The following is a 20,131-nucleotide window of genomic DNA, read 5'->3' on the forward strand; positions in this document are numbered from 1 at the left end:
CCTAAATAAAGGAATAACATTCCCCCCTGAAAAAAGGAAAAAAAAAATATTATTTACATTTTCTTTAATTTCTCTCAGCAACATTTTGTGGTTTTCAATATGCACTGGTCTTGAACATATTTTATTAAACATATCAAGGATATCACGCTTTTGGACATTATAATAAATGGTACTATTTTTAAATTTTCAATTTCCGATTGTTCTTTGATAGTATTTTTTGTATATTCACATTTCTGTATATTGACAGTGTATCTGTGACATTGCTAAATTCACTTATGGGTTCTAGTAGCGTTTTGTAGATTCTTTAGTATTTTATATGCACCTGATCATGTCATGTAATAATACAATTTTACTTTTTCAATTTCTAATCTATATGCTTTTGTTTTTCTTGCCTTATTTCACTACTTAGTAAGTACAGTACATGTCAAAGTAGTGACAGCATATATTCTTTCTTTGCTCTCAATGATATGTGGAAAACATTCAGGCTTTCAACATTATACATGTGATGTTAGTAATAGGGTTTTCCCCCCAATTTTAAGAAATGTGATAAAATACATATATAATTTACCACCTTGTTCATTTTACATGTTCAGGGGACTGGTATTAAATACATTCATATTGTTGTAGAAACATGACTACCATCAGTCTCTAGAATTCTTTTCATCTTGGAAAACTGAAACTCTATAGCTATAAACAGTAACTCCCCATTCCTTCTTCTCCCCAGCCCCTAGCAACCACCATCTACTTTCTGACTCTATGATTCTGACTACTTTAGATAGCGCATATTTGTTTTTTGTGATTGACTTATTTCACTTAGCATAATGTCCTCAAGATTCATCCATGTGTGACATGTATTAGAATTTCTTTTTTTTTTTTTAAAGCTAAATCTTATTCCATTGTATAATATATCACATTTTACTTATCCATTCATCTGTCAATGGACACTTGGGTTGTTTCCATGTTTTAGCTATTGTGAACAATATTGGTATGAACATGGGGCACAAATATCTTTTCAAAACCCTGTTTTCCATTCTTTTGGGTATATACCTAGAAGTAAAATTGAATGAGATTTGATATTCTATTTTTAACTTTTTGAGAACACCATAATGTTTTCCACAGCAACTATACAATTTTACATTCCCACCAATAGTGCACAAGAGTTCCAATTCCTCTACATCTTCACCAACACTTGATATTTTCCTTTCTTTTCTTTCTTTTTCTTTTCTTTTCTTTTCCTTTTTTCTTTCTTATTAAGTAAACTCCACCTCTTTGTGGGGTTCAAACTCACAACCCCAAGATCGAGAGTTGTATACTCCATCGACTGAGCCACCCAGGCACCCCTATTTCTGGGTTTTGATAGTAGCCATCCTAATGGGAATTAAGTGGCATCTCAGTGTAGTTTTGACTTGCATTTCTCAGTGGTTAGCAATATTGAGCATCTTTTCATGTATTTATTGGAAATTTATATATATTCTTTGGAGAAATGTCTATTCAAGCCTGTTGCCTATTTTTGAGTCAGGTTTTTTTCATTGTTGAATTTTAGGAGTTCTCTATATATTCTGGATATGAATCCATTATCAGATATGATTTTTAAATCTATTCTCCCATTCTGTGGGTTGCCTTTTTACTCTCTTCAGTGTCTTTTGATGTACAAATTTTAAAAATTATCACAAAGCCCAATTTGTCTATTTTTTTTTTCTTCTGTTGCCTAGTCCTTTGGCTTTGTAAAAGCACTTTATTAGGTAAAAGGAGTACTCACCTAATTCTAGTCTGCTGAGAGGTTTTTTTTTGTTTTCTTTTGTTTTGTTTTACCATGAATTGATGTATATTTTTATCCAAAGTATTTTTCAGTAGTTATTGAGACAATCATATAGTCCTTCTCTTTTATTCTGTTAATATCATGGATTATACTTTCATGTTAAACTATATTTGTGTCCCTGGAATAAACACCAACTGGTCATGATGTATTATCCTTTTTATATATTTCTAGATTCTATTTGCTAATGTTTTGTTAAGGATTTTTACATATATGTTTGCGAGGAATATTGGAGTATAGTTTTCTTTCCTTGCAATATTAGTCTAGTTTTGGTATCAGAATAATATCATATTTATGGCCTCATAAAATGAAGTGGGAAGTGACTCCTCCTTCTTTATTTCCTGTAAGTATTGCTATTATTGCTTCCTTAGATATTCACCAGTAAAGCTAACTGGGTACAAAGTTTGCTCTAGGGAAAGTTTCAAATTATGAATAAAATTTGTTTAACTGACTTAGAGCTATTCAGGTTTTCTATTTCTTGTTTTTTTTTTTTTTTTTATTAAAAAAAATTTTTTTAATGTTTATTTCTGAGACAGAGAGAGACAGCATGAGAGGGGGAGCGGCAGAGAGAGAGGGAGGCACAGAATCAGAAGCAGGCTCCAGGCTCTGAGTTGTCAGCACAGAGCCCAGAGCCCCACATGGGGCTTGAACTAGAAAACTGTGAGATCATGACCTGAGCTGTAGTCGGTCGCTCAACCGACTGAGCCACCCAGGCACCCCATTGTCTTTTTTTTTTAAATAAAAATTCTTTTATATTATTCCAATAAAAAATACATTCATACAGGGGCACCTGGGTGGCTCGTTCACTTAAGCAACCACCTTTTGATTTCAGCTCAGGTCAAGATCTCACAGTTTATGACTTTGGGCCCTGCGTTGGGCTCTGCGCTGTCGGTGTTGAGCCTGCTTGGAATTCTCTCTCTCTTCCTCTCTCTGCCCCTTCCCCACTCACATGTGCACTCTCTTCCCCTCTTTCTCTAAATAAACATTTCAAAAATACATTCATACAGAAATATAACAATCTTGCAAAACCAACTTCAAATAAAATCTTTAAAACAAAATTTTACAAACATTCTTTTAAGGTTTTCTATGAGGTGATTTATGTTTTTCAATGATTTGTGCTTTTCACTGAATTTTGGTGGTTTGTGTTTTTCAGTGAATTTGCCCATTTCGACTAATTGTTCAATTTGAGGGCACAGAACTGTCCACAGTAGTCTGCTGTTATCCTTTTAATATATGTATGATCTATACTGATGACCTCTCTTTCATTCCTGATATTGGTGATTTGTGTTTTTGTTTTGTTTCGTTTTTTATCTTGGTCAATATAGTTAACAGTCGAGCAATTTTATTGATATTTTCAACCAATTAGGTGTTGGTTTTATTGATTTTTCTCTGTCTACTTTTGATTGTATTGATTTCTACTCTTAACATTACTCATTTTATCCTCTACTTACCTCATGTTTACTAATCTTTTTTCAGTTTAAGATAGAAGCTGAGATCATTGACTTAAGATCTTCCATGTTTACTAGGTAAATAAAGATATAAATTTCCGGGGCGCCTGGGTGGCTCAGTTGGTTAAGCGTCCAAACTCTTGGTTTTAGCTCATGATCTCATGGTTTCATGAATTCGAGTCCTGCATTGGGCTCCATGTTGACAGTGCAGAGCCTGCTTGGGATTTTTGGTCTCCCTCTCTCTCTGCCCCTTCCCCACTTATGCTGTCTCTATCTCTCTCAAAATAAATAAATAAACTTAAAAATTAAAAAAAAAAAGATATAAATTTCCTTCTGTGCTTATCTTTAATAGTTTTGTTTTTGTTTGTTTGTTTTACTGCAACTAGCAATAGACGCACACATACCCCAGGCATACAACCAAGAAAAAGAGTTTCACGAAACAATATTTTCCCTTACTATGTGCAATACACTCTGATATTTTCTATTCCATCCCATTGTTTAAGAAATGCTACTCATGACTAAATTGAAGCATAGTCTAGACTTTTTTCTTTTTGCAATGACTTATGTTATTTTAAGATCAGATTGCTGATTATGCCCTGATTACAGTTTGACAGCTCTTCCTGTTTGACGAGGTCTATTAAATTGTAGAGTCACTGGCTCAAATCCAGCTCAAATCCTAAGAGAATATGGAAAAGAATTTATCAAACTTTGTCTTAGGGTGAACCTAGCAATTTAGCTAAGATTGTTTCATATAACAATAAACATCACTTTCTATAATATCCCTAAAGAGAGCTCTGAAGACATTTCAAAGATATTTTTTATCATGAGTATATAGACTTTGGCTTTATTTTAGGGTTTCTATGATTTAAATATTTTATCTGTAACTTCATCCTTACTTAGAGATCAGGGACATTTATTGAGATTCAAACATCCCAAATATTTATGTTTTTATTAATTTTCATGATATCAAATGCAGGTAAGTTATAAAATTTGACAGGAAACTTTGCATTTATAAATGAAGAAGTTAGAATTTTAAAGGTCATATGTATGCCATGCCTCTCAAGAAAAAGAAAAAAATCTAATGTTTTCAATGATGCTTCATTACTACAAAAATTGGAGGTGGCAATATAATTGGTTAACACTTTTGGAAAGTAACTTAGCAAGAGCTTAAAATTTTTTTTTTATTTTAACTTGTTTTAATTTTTATTTTTTAAAGTTTACATCCAAATTAGTTAGCATATAGTGCAACAATGATTTCAGGAGTAGAATCCTTAGTGCCCCTTATTCATCTAGCCCATCCCCCCCCTCCTACAACGCCTCCAGTAACCCTCAGTTTGTTCTCCATATTTATGAGTCTCTTCTGTTTTGTCCCCCTCCCTGTTTTTATATTCTTTTTGTTTCCTTTCCCTTATGTTTATCTGCTTTGTCTCTTAAAGTCCTCATATGAGTGAAGTCATATGATTTTTGTCTTTCTCTAATTTCACTTAGCATAATACCCTCCAGTTCCATCCACATAGTTGCAAATGGCAATCATTCTTTCTGATTGCTGAGTAATACTCCATAGTATATATATATACCACGTCTTCTTTATCCATTCATCTATCGATGGACATTTGGGCTCTTCCTATACTTTGGCTATTGTTGATAGTGCTGCTATAAACAGGGGGGTGCATGTGTCCCTTCGAAATAGCACACCTGTATCCCTTGGATAAATGCCTAGTCATGCAATTACTGGGTCATAGGGTAGTTCTATTTTTAGTTTTTTGAGGAACCTCCATACTGTTTTCCAGAGTGGCTGCACCAGCTTGCATTCCATTAAAAAATTTTTTTTAATGTTTATTTATTTTTTAGAGAGATAGAGTGTGAGCAGGGGAGGGGCAGAGAGCCAGGGAGACACAGAATCTGAGGTAGGTTCCAAGCTCTAGGCTGTAAGGACAGAGCCCCAAGCAGGACTTGAACTCACAAACTGTGAGATCCTGAGCGAAGTCAGATGCTCAATCAACTGAGCCACCCAGGCACCCCTAGCAAGAGGTTTAAAAAAATTTTTGTAATAACAAAAACAAGAAAACCTCTTTGACCTGCTGTTTCTATTTCTGCAATTTCACTGTAACAAAATGATTCAAAACATAGAAAAACTTTGCGATAGCTTTAACATGAAATATGGAATTGGAAACAAGCTGAATATATCACAATATAGTTAAATAAACCATACAGCATTTTCTTAGAAATATTATGTAGTCATTAAAAAATCTTTACAAAGTTGTGCAACAGCATAGGAAGACATTCATAAAGTAGAATATATTCACATATCTATGATTACAACTGTGTAGGAGCAAAAATCCTATGCATAAACACTGGAATTAACAAAAGTGCTTTTACTGTTGGGTTAGAGAAATAAGAGTAAATTTTTTATTTTCCTGTATTTTCCAAATCCTATTTAATAGTACATGAATATTAAAATTTAACATCTACTAAACAAATAAAAATAAAAGTAAACATCTACTGGGGCACCTGGGTGGCTCAGTCAGTTGAGTATCTGGCTCTTGATTTTAGCTCAGGCCATGATCCCAGGGTTATGGGATTGAGCCCCGAGTCGGGCTCCATACTGTACATGGAACCTTCTTGAAATTCTCACTTTCCGTCTCTTTCCCCCCTCAACATCGCCTGCCCCCCACAGACTCGCTCTCTCTCTCTCTCTCTCTCTCTCTCTCTCGCAAAATAAAATTAAACATCTACTAAAAATGTTGTCTGTTAGGATAATGAAATGGAAAAATATATGACTTAAAAAACAAACTAAGTGTATTTACATTATAATTATGACTGTTTCAAGTTTGTGGGCCGGGAGGTGGGGGGGGGGGGGAGAGAGGAAGAGAATGAAATAAGATTCAAAGAAAAACACCAAGGGGCGCCAGGATGACTCAGTTGGTTAAGCATCTGACTTGGGCTCAGGTCATGATCTTCCCATTGGTGAGTTCAAGCCCCGCTTTGGGCTCTGTGCTGATACCTTGGAGCCCAGAGCCTGCTTCAGATACTGTGTCTCCCTTTATCTCTGTCCCTCCCCCACTCACACTCGGTCTCTCTGTCTCAAAAATAAATAAAAATGTTTTAAAAATTAAAAAGAAAAAAAAAACACCGAAATACTAGGAAGGATTATATTATGTGAGATGATATTTTTTCTCCTTATTCTCTAAATTTCCTGTAAGGTATTTATTTGTGTTACTGCTATAATAAATGCCTAGCAAGTATACCTTGCTAATTACCCAGAGGCCCCCTACTTTGCCCCGGGGCCTCATCTCAGCTTGCTAGTGGAACTTGCCTTGTATCAAAACAATGAGAGGTCTATGGGGCATTAAAATTCTATTGTGTCGTGTTAGGATTTACCAAGCCCACAGCAAGATTGGAGGCAAAGCTGCTGCAGTGACTTTTCATAATATAGGTGAAAGAATATTGAATAGACCAAGAAACAGCTCTGGTTCTATCCTGTGCATTTTTGTCCAGGGAAGTCATTGAACTCCGTTTCCTAATTCCCAAAGTAAAAGGGTCAGATTACATATAAGAAGCTCTAATTGTAGGTCATGTACAGAAAGGTGAGATTAGAAGTCAGACCTGAGTACAAGAGATGCGGGAAATTAGTATAAACTGCAGCAAGACCCCAAGAGTTTGGGAAACCATTTAGTAGGTTTATTAACTCTCAACTAGAAAAATACAGAGTAACTAAAGAAGTCAATGGTGGGTGGGGATAAGAACCTAGGATTTCCCAAAATTCTGGGCAAATGGAGACAAGAAGTCCGAATAATGGCACAGAGCACTTGACAGGGCTTGAACAACACAGGGATTTTTCACTCTATTTATTTATCTATTTATTTGGGAGAGACAGAGACAGAGAGAGAGAGAAAGAGGGCAAGTGCATTCACACACAGAGGAGAGGAGCAGAGGAAAAGAGAATCTTAAGCAGGCTCCATGCTCAGCGCAGAGCCCCAGTAGGGCTCAATCCCTCAACCCTGGGATCATGACCTGAGAGGAAATCAAGAGTCGGGCCACTCAACCAACTGAGCCACCCAGGTGCCCCATGGGTTTTTCACTCTAGCCAAAAGAGAACTTCACAGTAGGAGCTGGGCACATACATGGGGTTTAGGTTGGCACTCCAGGCTAGAATGAGGATGTGGAGAACACTGCAGTTCCAGGCATATGATTGTCCACTGAGAAAATACTGTGATGAAACCCAAAAGTTTCATTTAGTTCTGGGAGTCAAAGTACTTCTCAACTAGCACTGTCCAAAAGAACTTTCTCAAATGATGGAAATACTCTTCATCTGTGACATTCAATACTATATAGTCCCTGGGCATATGGGACTACTGAATACTGGAAATATGCAAGTCCAACCAAGGAACTGAATTTCTAAATTTAATTAATTTAATCTCAAATTTCAATAGCCACACATACAGCTAGTGACTACCATATTGAGTAGCACAACAAAGGCCTAACATAGCCCAAAAGTTCTTTTTAAATATAGCCAAAACAGGGTGCCCGGGCGGCTCAATCGGTTGGGTGACCGACTTCGGCTCAGGTCATGATCTCACAGTTCATGAGTTCGAGCCCTGTGTCGGGCTCTGTGCTGACAGCTCAGAGCCTGGAGCCTGCTTTGGATTCTATGCCTCCCTGTCTCTCTGCCCTATTCCCACTCATGCTCTGTCACTCTCTGTCTTAAAAATAAATAAAACATTAAAAATTTTTTTTTTTAAATTACAGCCAAAACAAACATAATGAAACAAGAAAGCTTTTTTTTGAATATGAAGAATATTTCATTTTTGTTTGTAGCCTGTATGTATATATGTTGTGTGTAGTAATTTAATAGTTCCATAAGAAGTTAAATCAATTCTAGGAATTTTACAAGAATTCAGACCCTTTCCAGAGTAAACTTAGATTAACCACATTCTGAAATACATCTGAAATACATCTGAAGATGTATTTACCCAAGATGAAGCAGAAGCCATCTTGGCCCCACATGACCTTCTAAACTAAGGAAAAAGTGAGACACAGCAACAGCAGGGCTGTTGGGCCTGACTGTTCTTGGGCCTGACTTCATCTTGAGTTTAGACTAGATCTGGGCTTTGGAGTTTGGAAGGGCACAACTAGTCTTTCAATGGCACTCATAATACAATCAGTGAGTGCAGACAAGGATGTTTCTAATTGTAGATTGTCCCTAAGTTTCCTACAAGCACAATAAATAATAGAACCTGTATGAGAGTCAACTTACAGATTTCTAGACTGGACTCCGGACTGAGAAATCCAGACATATTCTAACATATTCCTACTGTGATAAAACGAAGAAAAGAGATAATCCAATGCCAAAACAGGTTTATTGGTCATTGTATACAATAGAATGTGAGCACCTTGCAAGTATTCAATATAAAAAGGGCTCTGTACAAGCTGCCTTCCTTTCACCCTAAAAATGTATACCAACTGGATGCCTGTCTGGCTTGGTTGGTAGAAAATGTGTCTCTTAGCCTCAAGTTCGTAAGTTCAAGCCCCATATTGGGTGTGGTCTACTTAAAATGAAAAAAAAATTTTTTTAATTAAGAAAAAAAAAAGTATACCAACTCCAGGCAAAAGAGGGGAATCAAACTTCAAGTTTACATAATAAACATACTCAAAAGAAGCCCCTGCTTTCTTACAAAAATGGACAAAACCTTCTAAAAGTAAAGGGAATCAAAAGAAATTAAAACTGGGATACTGATGCCTGTTAATAACATTAACTAGTGTCTGTCTATGACACAAGACAGACAAAACATTACAATTTTTAAAAAGTCGGTATTTTCTCAGCTTTTTTGAGGTACAATTGATAAAGTTAATATTTTAGGAAAATATTACTAAGGAAAAAAGTACTGGTAAAGTTACCAGTTCCCAATTTTTTTAAACTTATTGGCAAAAGTTTTACCAACCTTTTTAAGACCAAAAAATACAACAAAAGTCTAAAAGTAGGGGTGCCTGGCTGGCCAGTCAGTAGAGCATGTGACTTCAGATCTTGGGGTTGTGAGTTGGAGCCCCAGGTTGGGCATAGAGCTTAAATTATTAAAAATAAAAACAAAAAAACAAAAACAAAACAAAACAAAAAGTTTAAAAGCATATAGCTTCCAGATACTAAGCCCGAGATTTTTCCCCTCCTCAAATCCTCCAAACCCAAATTATGAGAAATAATTTGCTCTGGCCACTGGGAATATTTCCACACAGTGACATAATAAAAAAATTTACTTCTTCCATTATTTAACTTATTCATTCCCATCCTAATCAAATTCCAGGCATGTAGAAGTAAGCAACAGAATATTATTTTCCCTAAGGCGTTCCTTCGTAACTGAGGCAAAACTAAATTTCCAACATGACAGACTTAAGCTCTGAGGAAGGTACGGCTGGTAGAAGTGAGCCACCTTCACAGTCTCAAAAACAAATTGCACATTTCTAAGACAGATTTGGAGAGGGATTTAGCCAAGAATCAGTTTTCTCCAAGGCTGGACAGGGAGGAAACGTAGGAAACACGGCTTTTCTAAAAGGATGAAAGGTGTCACTTGGAGAGACTCTGGTTTCCTGAGGAAGGGAAGGAGACACTGAAATATCTTGTTTTGTGCATTTTAGATCTTCCTGGTTTTGCACCACCAGTAACTGTTCTATCTCCTCTTTCAAAGATGAACTTGTCTGAAACTCCTGTTTGGGTGTCTTACTGTGTTCTTTTTGAGCTATTCTCTGGTCCTCTAGCCTCTCTGACTCAGGGCAAATGAGTTTATTGATAGAATCCTCGTTGGTTTCTTCTTTCATGGGAGGTACATGTTGAGGTTCTGTTGAAGTTTGTTTATTCTTAGATTCTTCTTTCAGCAAATTTACATGATGAGTTTCATCTAGTACAGAATTTTTACAAAGTAAGGAAAACCCTACTTTTCCCTCTTTCCCTGCTGTCTCTGGCACTGATTTCTTTGGATGTACCCTTGTCCTTATTAGGAGTCCCTGTGCATTCACCCTATATTCTTTTGCAGCTCTCTCTCTGCGCTGCTTCTGGAAATCCTTGAGTTGAAGAAGCTCTTCTGGAAGCTCCATACGTGTAGGCTAAGAAAAGAAAACAACACAAGTCTGCTGTAACCAAACTTCTAAATATGGTCCTTAAAATCACTTGCACTACACTTAAAAGTATTTAGTGAGGATCAACTCAAATGTGTTCTTATAGCTCCCTCTAGTGTATTCAACTATAGTAGTACTATTTTTTTATTATTAACAAATATATTTTAACTTTATTTTTTTTAAGTTTATTTATTTGGAGAAAATAGAAAGAGAGAGAGAGAGAGAGAGAGAGCAAGCACACAGGAATGGGGCAGAGAGAGAGGAACAGAATCCCAAGCAAGATCCTCATTGTCAGTGCACAGCCTGATGTAGGGCTCAAACTCATGAACCATGAGATCATGACCTGAGCTCAAGTTGGAGGCTCAACCAAGTGAGCCACCCAGGCGCCCCTTAACTTAAATATTTTGAATCCACAGTTGTGTGTGTGTGTGTGTGTGTGTGTGTGTGTGTGTGTGTGTGTTGTGTGTTATGCATGTGTGTGTGCATGTATAAAGATTACACAATGAGGGGCACCTGGGTGGCTCAGTCGGTTAAGCGTCCGACTTCAGCTCAGGTCACGATCTTGCGGTTCGTGAGTTCGAGCCCCGCGTCGGGCTCTGGGCTGATGGCTCAGAGCCTGGAACCTGCTTCCGATTCTGTCTCCCTCTCTCTCTGCCCCTCCCCCGTTCATTCTCTGTCTCTCTCTGTCCCAAAAATAAATAAATGTTAAAAAAAAATAAAAGATTACACAATGAGAAGTAAGTGTTCCCTCCAACCTGTGGTCCCAATTGCCTTAGCAAGGGCACTTTCTAAAAAGCAATTTCTTATGTAGCCTCCCAAAGATAGTCTATGCATCTGTGATTGTGTGTGTACAAATATCCTTTACTAAATATTTATCTTCTCATTGGATTGCATTTTTCAATTTTTGTTTTCTCTCAAACTTTTATTTTGATAACTCTTTCTAAAAATTATTTTATACAAATGGTTAACAGTGTTATATATCCTTCTGCATTTTGATTTTTTAAAGTTTCTTTATTATTGAGAGAGAGAGAGAGAGAGAGCATGGGCGGGGGAGGAGCAGAGAGAGGGAGACACAGAATCCAAAGCAGGCTCCAGGCTCTGAGCTGTCAGCACAGAGCCCAATGCAGGGCTCGAACTCACGAACTGCAAGATCATGACCTGAGCCAAAGTTGGACGCTTAACTGACTGAGCCACCCAGGTGCCCCTGCATCTTGATTTTTTAAGCCATAAGGTTTACCTTGGACATTCTTCTATAGTAGCATTTTTAAGGGCTGTCTGGATATGCCATAATTTATTTAACCAAATCCATATAGATGGATATTTGGGTTGTTTCCAGTATTCTGTCATTACATAAATGCTACAATAAAGGACATATTTTTTTTAATTTTTTTTAATGTTTATTTATTTTTGAGACAGAGGGAGACAGAGCATGAACGGGGGAAGGTCAGAGAGAGGGAGACACAGAATACGAAACAGGCTCCAGGCTCCGAGCTGTCAGCACAGAGCCCGACGCGGGGCTCGAACCCACAGACGGCGAAATCATGACCTGAGCCAAAGTCGGCCGCTTAACCGACTGAGCCTCCCAGGCGCCCCCAATAAAGGACATATTAAGAAAATGTTCTCTTTGTTACACGAGGCAAATAATTTTTCCCAGGTTGCTTGCCTTTTGACTTTCTTCACAGTATTTTCACCAAACAAAAACTTTAAACTCAAATTTATTCATCTTTTATGATTTCAGAGTATTTCTGCATTACATAGAAGCATTCCCTCATACAACTCAGTAGCAAAAAAGCAAATGGTAATCCAATTTAAAAATGAACGAAGGACCCGAATTGACGTTTTTTCCAAGAAGACATTCAAATGGCCAATAGGTATATGAAATGTATCTGACATCAGCAATCATCAGGGAAATGCAAATCCAAACCACAATGAGTTGTCACCTCAGACCTGTTAGGATGGCTATTATCAAAATGATGGCAAGAATGTGGAGAAAAGGAAACTCTTATGCACAGTTGGCAGGAATAGAAATTGAATTGGTATAGCTATTATGGAAAACAGTATGGAAGTTCCTTAAAAAGTTAAAAATAGAACTACCATACAGTCCAACAATCTCACATCTGGGTATATATACAAAGGAAATGACTTCACTATCTCAAAGAGACATCTGCACTCCCTTTATATTGTAGCATTATTCATAAGAGCCAACTTGTGTCTATCAATGCATGAATGGATAAAAAAAATGTTACCCTCTCTCTCACTCACACACACATACACACACACGCACACACAATGGAATATTATTTAGCCATAAAAAAGAAAAAAATCCTGCCATTTGTGACAATGATGCACTTAGAGGGCATTATGCTGAGTGAAATAAACCAGACAGAGAAAGACAAATACTGTATGGTATCACTTATATGTGGAATTTAAAAAAAAAAAAAAAAAGCTGATTTCATAGAAACAATAGAATGGGGGTTGCAAGGGGATGGGGGGAAGGGAAAAGGGGGAGATGTAGGTCAAAGGGTGCAAGCTTTCAGTTACAAGAAAAATAAATTTTGAAGGTCTAATGTTCAGTATGGTAACTATAGTTAATAATTTGGTATTGTATATTGAAAGTTGCTGAGATCAAATCTTCAGCATTTTCACCATACACGCACAGAGTTAACTATAAGAGGTGACAAATGTGTTAATTATCTTAGTGTCAATAATGATTCCCACAATGTATATGTATAGCAAATTTTCACAATGTACACTTTAGCTATATACAATTAATTTTATCAATTATTCCTCAATGAATTGGGGTGGGGGGAAGAAAAGCATTCCTTATTGTGAAATAATTTTCTTTTAATTCTTTTTTCTCCAATAATTTTATAATCTCACTGTTTACATAAATACTTGATCCAAGGAGTTTACTTTGGTAATAAAAGAAATAGTAATCCAACTCTGATCTCCTCCCCTACAATAGTTAGTCAATTGCCTAAAGCCATTTATTGAATAATTATCTTTTTATCATTAATTGGAAATTCTACCTTTATCCCAACCATACTGATAGATATATATTGGAGCTACTGCTGGGTTCTCTACTATTTTCCATTGATCTGCCTACACACGTACAAGTCACAAACTTTTAATTTTTAATTTTTAATTTTTGTTTGTTTGTTTTTAACTAATCTCTGTACCCAAAGTAGCAAACTCACAGCCCCGAGATCAAGAGTCATATGCTCTACTGGCTGAGCCAGCCAGGCGCCCCACACCTGTTTTATTTAATATAGACTTAAATGTTTTCATAGCTGACAGGATTATTCTTATTTATATTTATCTTTATAAACACTACAATCATAGTTTGCAAAAATAAAGCTGCTGTTAATATTTTTCTTAGAATAGAGGTAAATTCAAAAGTTAATTCAGGAATAACTGATTGCTAAAAATACTTAGTGTCACCATTCATTTAAGTCCTCTTATGTCATTCAGTAATATTTTAATGTTTTCTTTATCTCTATATTTCACATTTCTTATAATATTTATTTCTAGGTATTCTACCTTTTGTTACAATCATATAAGTGGATGTTTTCTCCCATTATGTTTTCTTGCTGTGTATATGGATGTAGGAAAGCTATCACGTTTTATATCAGTACTCATTTTACTAAATTGTTCCTTTGTGGTAATCTTTTTCCATTGATTTTCTTCAGTTTTCAGTTGTATAATAGGCCAGGCATAATTGTGATTCATCCTGTTCAATTTTTGTAGTTTGTCTTTTTATTTTTCCTTCAAATTTCATTGGCTAATAGCTTCAAAAAAAATGTTAAAGTAGTTGTGGTAGTCACAATTTTTGTATTTTCTTGATATTAATGGGAATGCTGTTAGTGTTCCCAATCAAACATTATGTAGACTTCTTCCTTGTGATATATGTTTTATCAGGCATTCCAACTTTAATCAGTACTGTATATAGAATATTACCAAATTTTTTCAGCATTAAACAGTGAGAACAAAATAAAGTTATAAAACTCCTTAGTTTTATGATGATAAATGAGAGATATTTAAATTCTCCAATCAAACCAGGTATGCAAGAATTTTTATAATTTTTTGTTGTTGTTAAACAGTGAGAGCAAAATACAGGAAAGTTACGTTTTTTTCAGCATGCATGAGATAATCATAAGACTTTGTTTGTTCCAGTAAAATGGATAATTTGCTAATAGTAAAGCAGAAACCAGCAGCACGTTAAAAGATACTAAAAGATGTATTAGTATAATACAGCTAAGTAGGGATCATACCAAAAATGCTATTACTTTATTTAGGATTTTGCTTCAGTATTCCTAAGTGAAAATGGCTAATAGCAGCAGACTGTAACCCTTTTATGTAAGGAGCCAAATAATAAATATTTTAGCTACAAATGCTCTCTGTTGCATACACTTTTTTTAAACAATCCTTTAAAACTAGAACAACCATTCTTACCTTCGAGCTGTATAAAAACAATCTGTGGGCCAGATGTGGCCTTAGGGCTATGGTTTGCCAACTCCAGGTCTACAGTTCTGTTACATTATGCTGGCTTCTTAAAAATTAGTAATTAAATCTTAAATGTATTCATTCCTTGACAGAACATAACTTAATATTGTGAAAAAGTACTCAAAGAGATGAATTAAGCCCAAGCTATAGCCCCTTCAAAAATATTACCAAGTTGGCCTCAGGATTTGCTGTAGCTGTGAAAAGTGGGCATCACTGTGCCCTCCACGAGGACCAAGACAGAAGTGGAAGTCCTAAAAATATAGTCACAGACAGCTGTACCTACCTCGGTGCCTCCCAGGCGATCTGCGGACCCTTCTCGATAGGTGTTTAGATAACCATCCACAAGGGTGGTTAGGTCAGACATCATCTCATCCAGGAGTACCAAACGAAGGGGTAGTAGGTAGGTAGCCTCTAGGGCCAAAATTTTCAGTAAAGATGGTGAAAGAGGTCGTGTGAACCACACTTCTGGATTTTCCTAGAAACACCAAAACAATTTTCTCTGAATAATAAGCAAAACTTTAAAGAAAGTAACTGTTTATTCAAGAGTTGCTTAGGAGTTACTGTCATTTTCTTCAGTTTTTATCTTCTATCTTCACACTCTGGCTAGCCTTCCGAAAATATACACACACAATTCATGTATGTATGAGTGTGTGTATGTTAGAGGGAAAAGATGGAGTGGGAGGGCGAGAGAAAGAGAGAGATGGATCAATCAATTGATCCATCAAACAATCAGGACTTCTCATTCAAAACTGAAGTAGACTTAATTATAGGACCAAAACTGAGGCCAATATAGTCATGACCTAAGTTTGTAGGCAGAGCTATTAGGAACTAAGGAAAATTTACCTTACTTTTGGAGAAATAATTGGGATGATTTTTCTTCCATCACCTTAATCCATATTCCCAACAATATGGGAATTCTCTTCCCCTGGAGAATTGCAAATTTATTTCAGAGTACAAATCTGAATCCTGGCTTTTATTCACTTGAGATCACAAACTATTTCCATTTGAAACAACTAAGATTTTGGCAATGCTCATATGCTTACATAACAACTGTCAGTTGTCTATATAATATGCTGATAATCCTGCTCACAAAACACTTGAAAAAATTAATGTCATGTGGGACATTCTTTAATACCCACCTGAATTAATTTTTGTCTCTCTTCCAGAAAGGAGAGATATTTAGGGGCTACTTTAAGGTGTCTGATTAAACTCTCCTGTAAAGAACTGATGCAATTTGGAAGAAAGCCACCTGTTTCCATGGAAAACTGAAGGACATCTGCTACCTGTGGCATTAAAAAAAAAAAAAAAAGACTTGTCTGTACAATATAGAATATTTATAGAGACCTATCTCATGGCATAAATAGAAATATATTTAGAAAATGTCATTAAATACCATTTTCCCCAAAGACCCACATGATAGATAATGCCGACAGAAAAGATGTTCAGTCAACTTATTCTAAAAAATTAGGAGGAAAAAAAAAGGAAAAGGATCACCCAACTTTAATGTATCCTTGTCTACTTTGTCTTCTACTCCTTTTATTTGCCTGCCTTACAGTTATCTATTACTCTTTGGTGCCTTTAGACAATGGAGAAAGGAAAATAAATTTCAATAAGTGTTTGTATTACTTATCAGCAACTCTGGCAAAGTGTCGGTAAGGAAAGCTAATAAAATTAAGAAATGGAAGGGCACCTGATTGGCGTAGTTGGTAGAGCATTCGACGACTCTTGATCTCAAGGTTGTGAATTGAAACCCCATGCTGGGTGTAAAAATAACTTAAAAATAGTAAAATCTTAAAAAAAAATTAAGAATTGGACATATTATTTAATTTGTGTGTGGCAGGCTAAATAATGGCCCCCAGAGACATCCATATCCTAACCCCCTGGAATCTGTCAATGTTATCTTATATGGCAAAATGACTTTGTAGGAGTGATTAAGGTAAGGATACTGAGGTAGGGAGATTCTCTTGAATTATATGGGTGGGCCCTAAATGTAACAATAAGAGGGAGGTGCAGAGAGATTTGATTATAGTCACGGGAAAAGGAGATCGGCTGATAGAAGCAGAAGTTGCAGTGGTGCACTCTGAAGATGGCAGGAGCCACAAGCCAAAGAATACAGGTAACACCTGAAAAGGCAAAGAAAGAGACTCCCCTCAGAGCCTCCAAAAGAAACCAACCCTGCTGACATCTTGACATTAGTTCAGTGAAAATGATTTCAGACTGCTGACCTCCAGAACCATCAAAGAGCAAATTTATTTCGCTTTAAGCTGCTAAATTTGTGGTGATTTGTTACAAAAGCAATAGGAAATCAATACATTGTGTTAAAGGGAAAAAACTGGAAAAATTCTGAATTCTTGCTTCCTGTACTATGGAAATGTGAAAAGAAAATATGGAAAGATATGCCAACGTCTCCATATGGGGTCTAATCAAGAAGCCTAACGTGCTGACAGCTCAGAGCCTGGAGCCTGCTTCGGATTCTGTCTTCCTCGCTCTCTCTGCCCTCTTGCACTTGTGCTCTCTCTCTCTCTTTCAAAAATAAACATTAAAAAAAAAAAAGCCTGATGGCCTCAGGAGAACAATGAGAAATTCTCTTACATTAAAAAAATTTAATTTAATTCAAAGTTTATTTATTTGAGAGAGGGATGGAGAATGAGTGGGTGAGGGGCAGAGAGAGAGGCAAACAGAGAATCCCAAGCTGGCCCCTCGCTATCAGTGTAGAGCCAGATGCAGGGCTTGAATTCATGAACCGTGAGATCATAACCTGAGCCAAAACCAAGAATTGTACTCTTAACTGATTGAGCCGCCGAGGCACCCCCATTTTATGTATGTATGTATGTATGTATGTATGTATGTTTGTTTATTTTTGGGAGAGAAAGAGAGACAGAGCATGAGCAGGGGAGGGGCAGAGAGAGGGGGACAAAGAATCTGAAGCAGGCTCTAGGCTTTGAGCTGTCAGCACAGAGCCCGATGTGGGGCTCAAACTCACAAACCGTGAGATCATGACCTGAGCCAAAGTCAGATGCTTAACTGACTGAGCCACCCAGGTGCCCCTGCCACATTTTATTTTTTTTAAAGAAGTTTTTATTTTTTAATCTTTTAAATGTTTATTTATTTATTTATTTATTTATGAGACAGAGAGAGAGAGAGAGAGAGCGCAGGAGAGGGGCAGAGAGAGAGAGAGAGAGAGAGAGAGAATCCCAAACAGACTCCACGCTGCCAACACAGAGTCCAGTGAGGGTCTCAAACCCACAAACCATGAGATCATGACCTGAGCCAAAATCAAGAGTCAGATGCCCAACTGACTGAGCCACTCAGGCACCACTTAAATTTTTTTGAAAGAGAGCACGCGCGCACACACACACACACATACACACATACACACGCACGTATGTGTGCACACAAGGAGGCGAGGGGCAGAGGCAGAGAATCTTTTTTTTTTATATATACATATTTATTTTTGAAAGACAGAAAGTGGGAAGGAGGGACAGAGAGACAAGGAGACAGAGGATCCAAAGTGGGCTGAGAGCAGAGAGCCTGATGTGGGACTCAAACTCACAAACCAGGAGATAGTGACCTGAGTCAAAGTTGGACGTTTAACTGACTCAGCCACCCAGGCACCCTTCTCTCTTAAATTTTGGAGGAAGCCAGACATAATCTCCATATAGTGAAAGATGCTGAAAGAAGGTCCAAGGAACATGTAAACAAGAGAAATGGTATAAAGTTCATCATGAGCAGATATATAAAGAGCAAACATGAACTACATTTAACAACATAAAATTGAACTTTTAGGAATATCTGCTAAAAATAATTGGCTAGGGGACACCTGGGTGGCTCAGTTGGTTAAGCATCTGACTCTTGATTTGGGCTCAGGTCATGATCTCATGGTCATGAGATTAAGTCCCATGTTGGGCTCCCTGATGAGCATGGAGCCTGCTTATGATTCTCTCTCTCCCTCTCTCTCTCTCTCTCTCTCTCTCTCTCTCTTTCCCTCTGCCCTTCTCCCCCACTTGCCCACACTCTCTCTCACTAAAATAAAAACTTTTATTTAAACATTTTTATTTTTTATTTATTTAAAAAAATTTTTTTAATGTTTATTTTTGAGAGACAGAGCGTGAGCAGGGGAGGGGCAAAGAGAGAGGGAGACACAGAATCCAAAGCAGGCTCCAGGCTCTGAGCTGTCAGCACAGAGGCTGATGCGGGGCTCAAACTCACGAACTGTGAGATCATGACCTGAGCCGAACTCAGATGCTTAACCGATTGAGCCACCCGGACACCCCAAAAATTTTTTAAAAATTAAAAAAAATATGGGTGCCTGGGTGGCTGTCATTTAAGCGTCTGACTTCAGCTCAGGTCATGACCTCCCAGTTCTGAGTTCCAGCCGCATATTGGGCTTTGCACTGACAGTGCAGAGCCTGCTTGGGATTGATTCTCTCTCCCTCTTTCTCTCTGCCCCTCCTCCACTTACACATGCACGTGTGCATTCTCTCTCTCTCTCTAAGTGAATAAACTTAAAAATTTCTTTAAGGAAAAAAAAAAAAGAGGTGAGAGTGGGAGAGAGCCAAAGCATAAGAGGCTCTTAAAAACTGAGAACAAACTGGGGGTTGAGGGGGGGGGAGGGAGGGAGGGGAGGGTGATGGGTATTGAGGAGGGCACCTTTTGGGATGAGCACTGGGTGCTGTATGGAAATCAATTTGACAATAAATTTCATATATTGAAAAAAATTTAAAAAAATTTTCTTTAAATTGGCTGGGGCATAGAGATTATTTAAAATATAGTAGTAGTAATAATAATAATAATAATAATAATAAAATGAGGGATGACTGTGTGACTCAGTCAGTTGAGTGTCTACTTCAGCTCGGGTCATGATCTCACATTTCGGTTCCTAAGTTTGAGCCCCACATCAGGTTCAATGCTGTCAGTGCAGAGCTGGCTTTGAATCCTCTGCCTCCTTCTCTTTCTGCCCTTCCCCCACTTATGTGCACGTGCTCGCTCTCTCTCTCTCTCCCTCAAAAATAAGTAAACATTAAAAAAAAGATAACTGGCTAACTCATTATTTTAAACCTCTCCAAAGGCACTAGGCTTATGTATTCAACATGTCCCTTTAACTGGCATAAACCTAGAAGACTAGAAGAACCTAAAGAAAACATAATGAAAACTAGTGGTTTTACTATTCTCACAGCCAAACCAGAAACACACATGAGCTCTAAGAGCTAGTTAGTATAAACTAAGGATTTCTTATTTCTCTAGAGTTATTTAGAGG

At 37.1% G+C, this 20,131-nt stretch overlaps 1 protein-coding gene across 3 annotated transcripts in view; it reads right to left on the reverse strand.

Annotated features, from left to right (window-relative positions):
• Positions 1–8,605: 8,605 nt before the first annotated feature.
• Positions 8,606–20,131, reverse strand: part of EXD1 (exonuclease 3'-5' domain containing 1) — a 37,533-nt gene continuing 26,007 nt past the window's right edge. Inside the window, exons 10-13 of one of the 3 annotated variants that reach the window (XM_049613386.1) lie at positions 16,908–16,997; positions 16,014–16,157; positions 15,158–15,349; positions 8,606–10,359 (exon numbers count right to left, since the gene is read on the reverse strand). In XM_049613386.1, the coding sequence (XP_049469343.1) occupies positions 9,721–10,359; positions 15,158–15,349; positions 16,014–16,157; positions 16,908–16,997 (1,065 nt within the window). In that variant the 3' untranslated portion in view covers positions 8,606–9,720. The remainder of the gene's footprint in view (positions 10,360–15,157; positions 15,350–16,013; positions 16,158–16,907; positions 16,998–20,131) is intronic. The other 2 variants (XM_049613387.1, XM_049613388.1) reach the window with 2 other exon arrangements.

The sequence above is a fragment of the Panthera uncia genome, assembly GCF_023721935.1.
Source record: "Panthera uncia isolate 11264 chromosome B3 unlocalized genomic scaffold, Puncia_PCG_1.0 HiC_scaffold_1, whole genome shotgun sequence".
NCBI classification, from domain to species: Eukaryota; Metazoa; Chordata; class Mammalia; order Carnivora; family Felidae; genus Panthera; species Panthera uncia.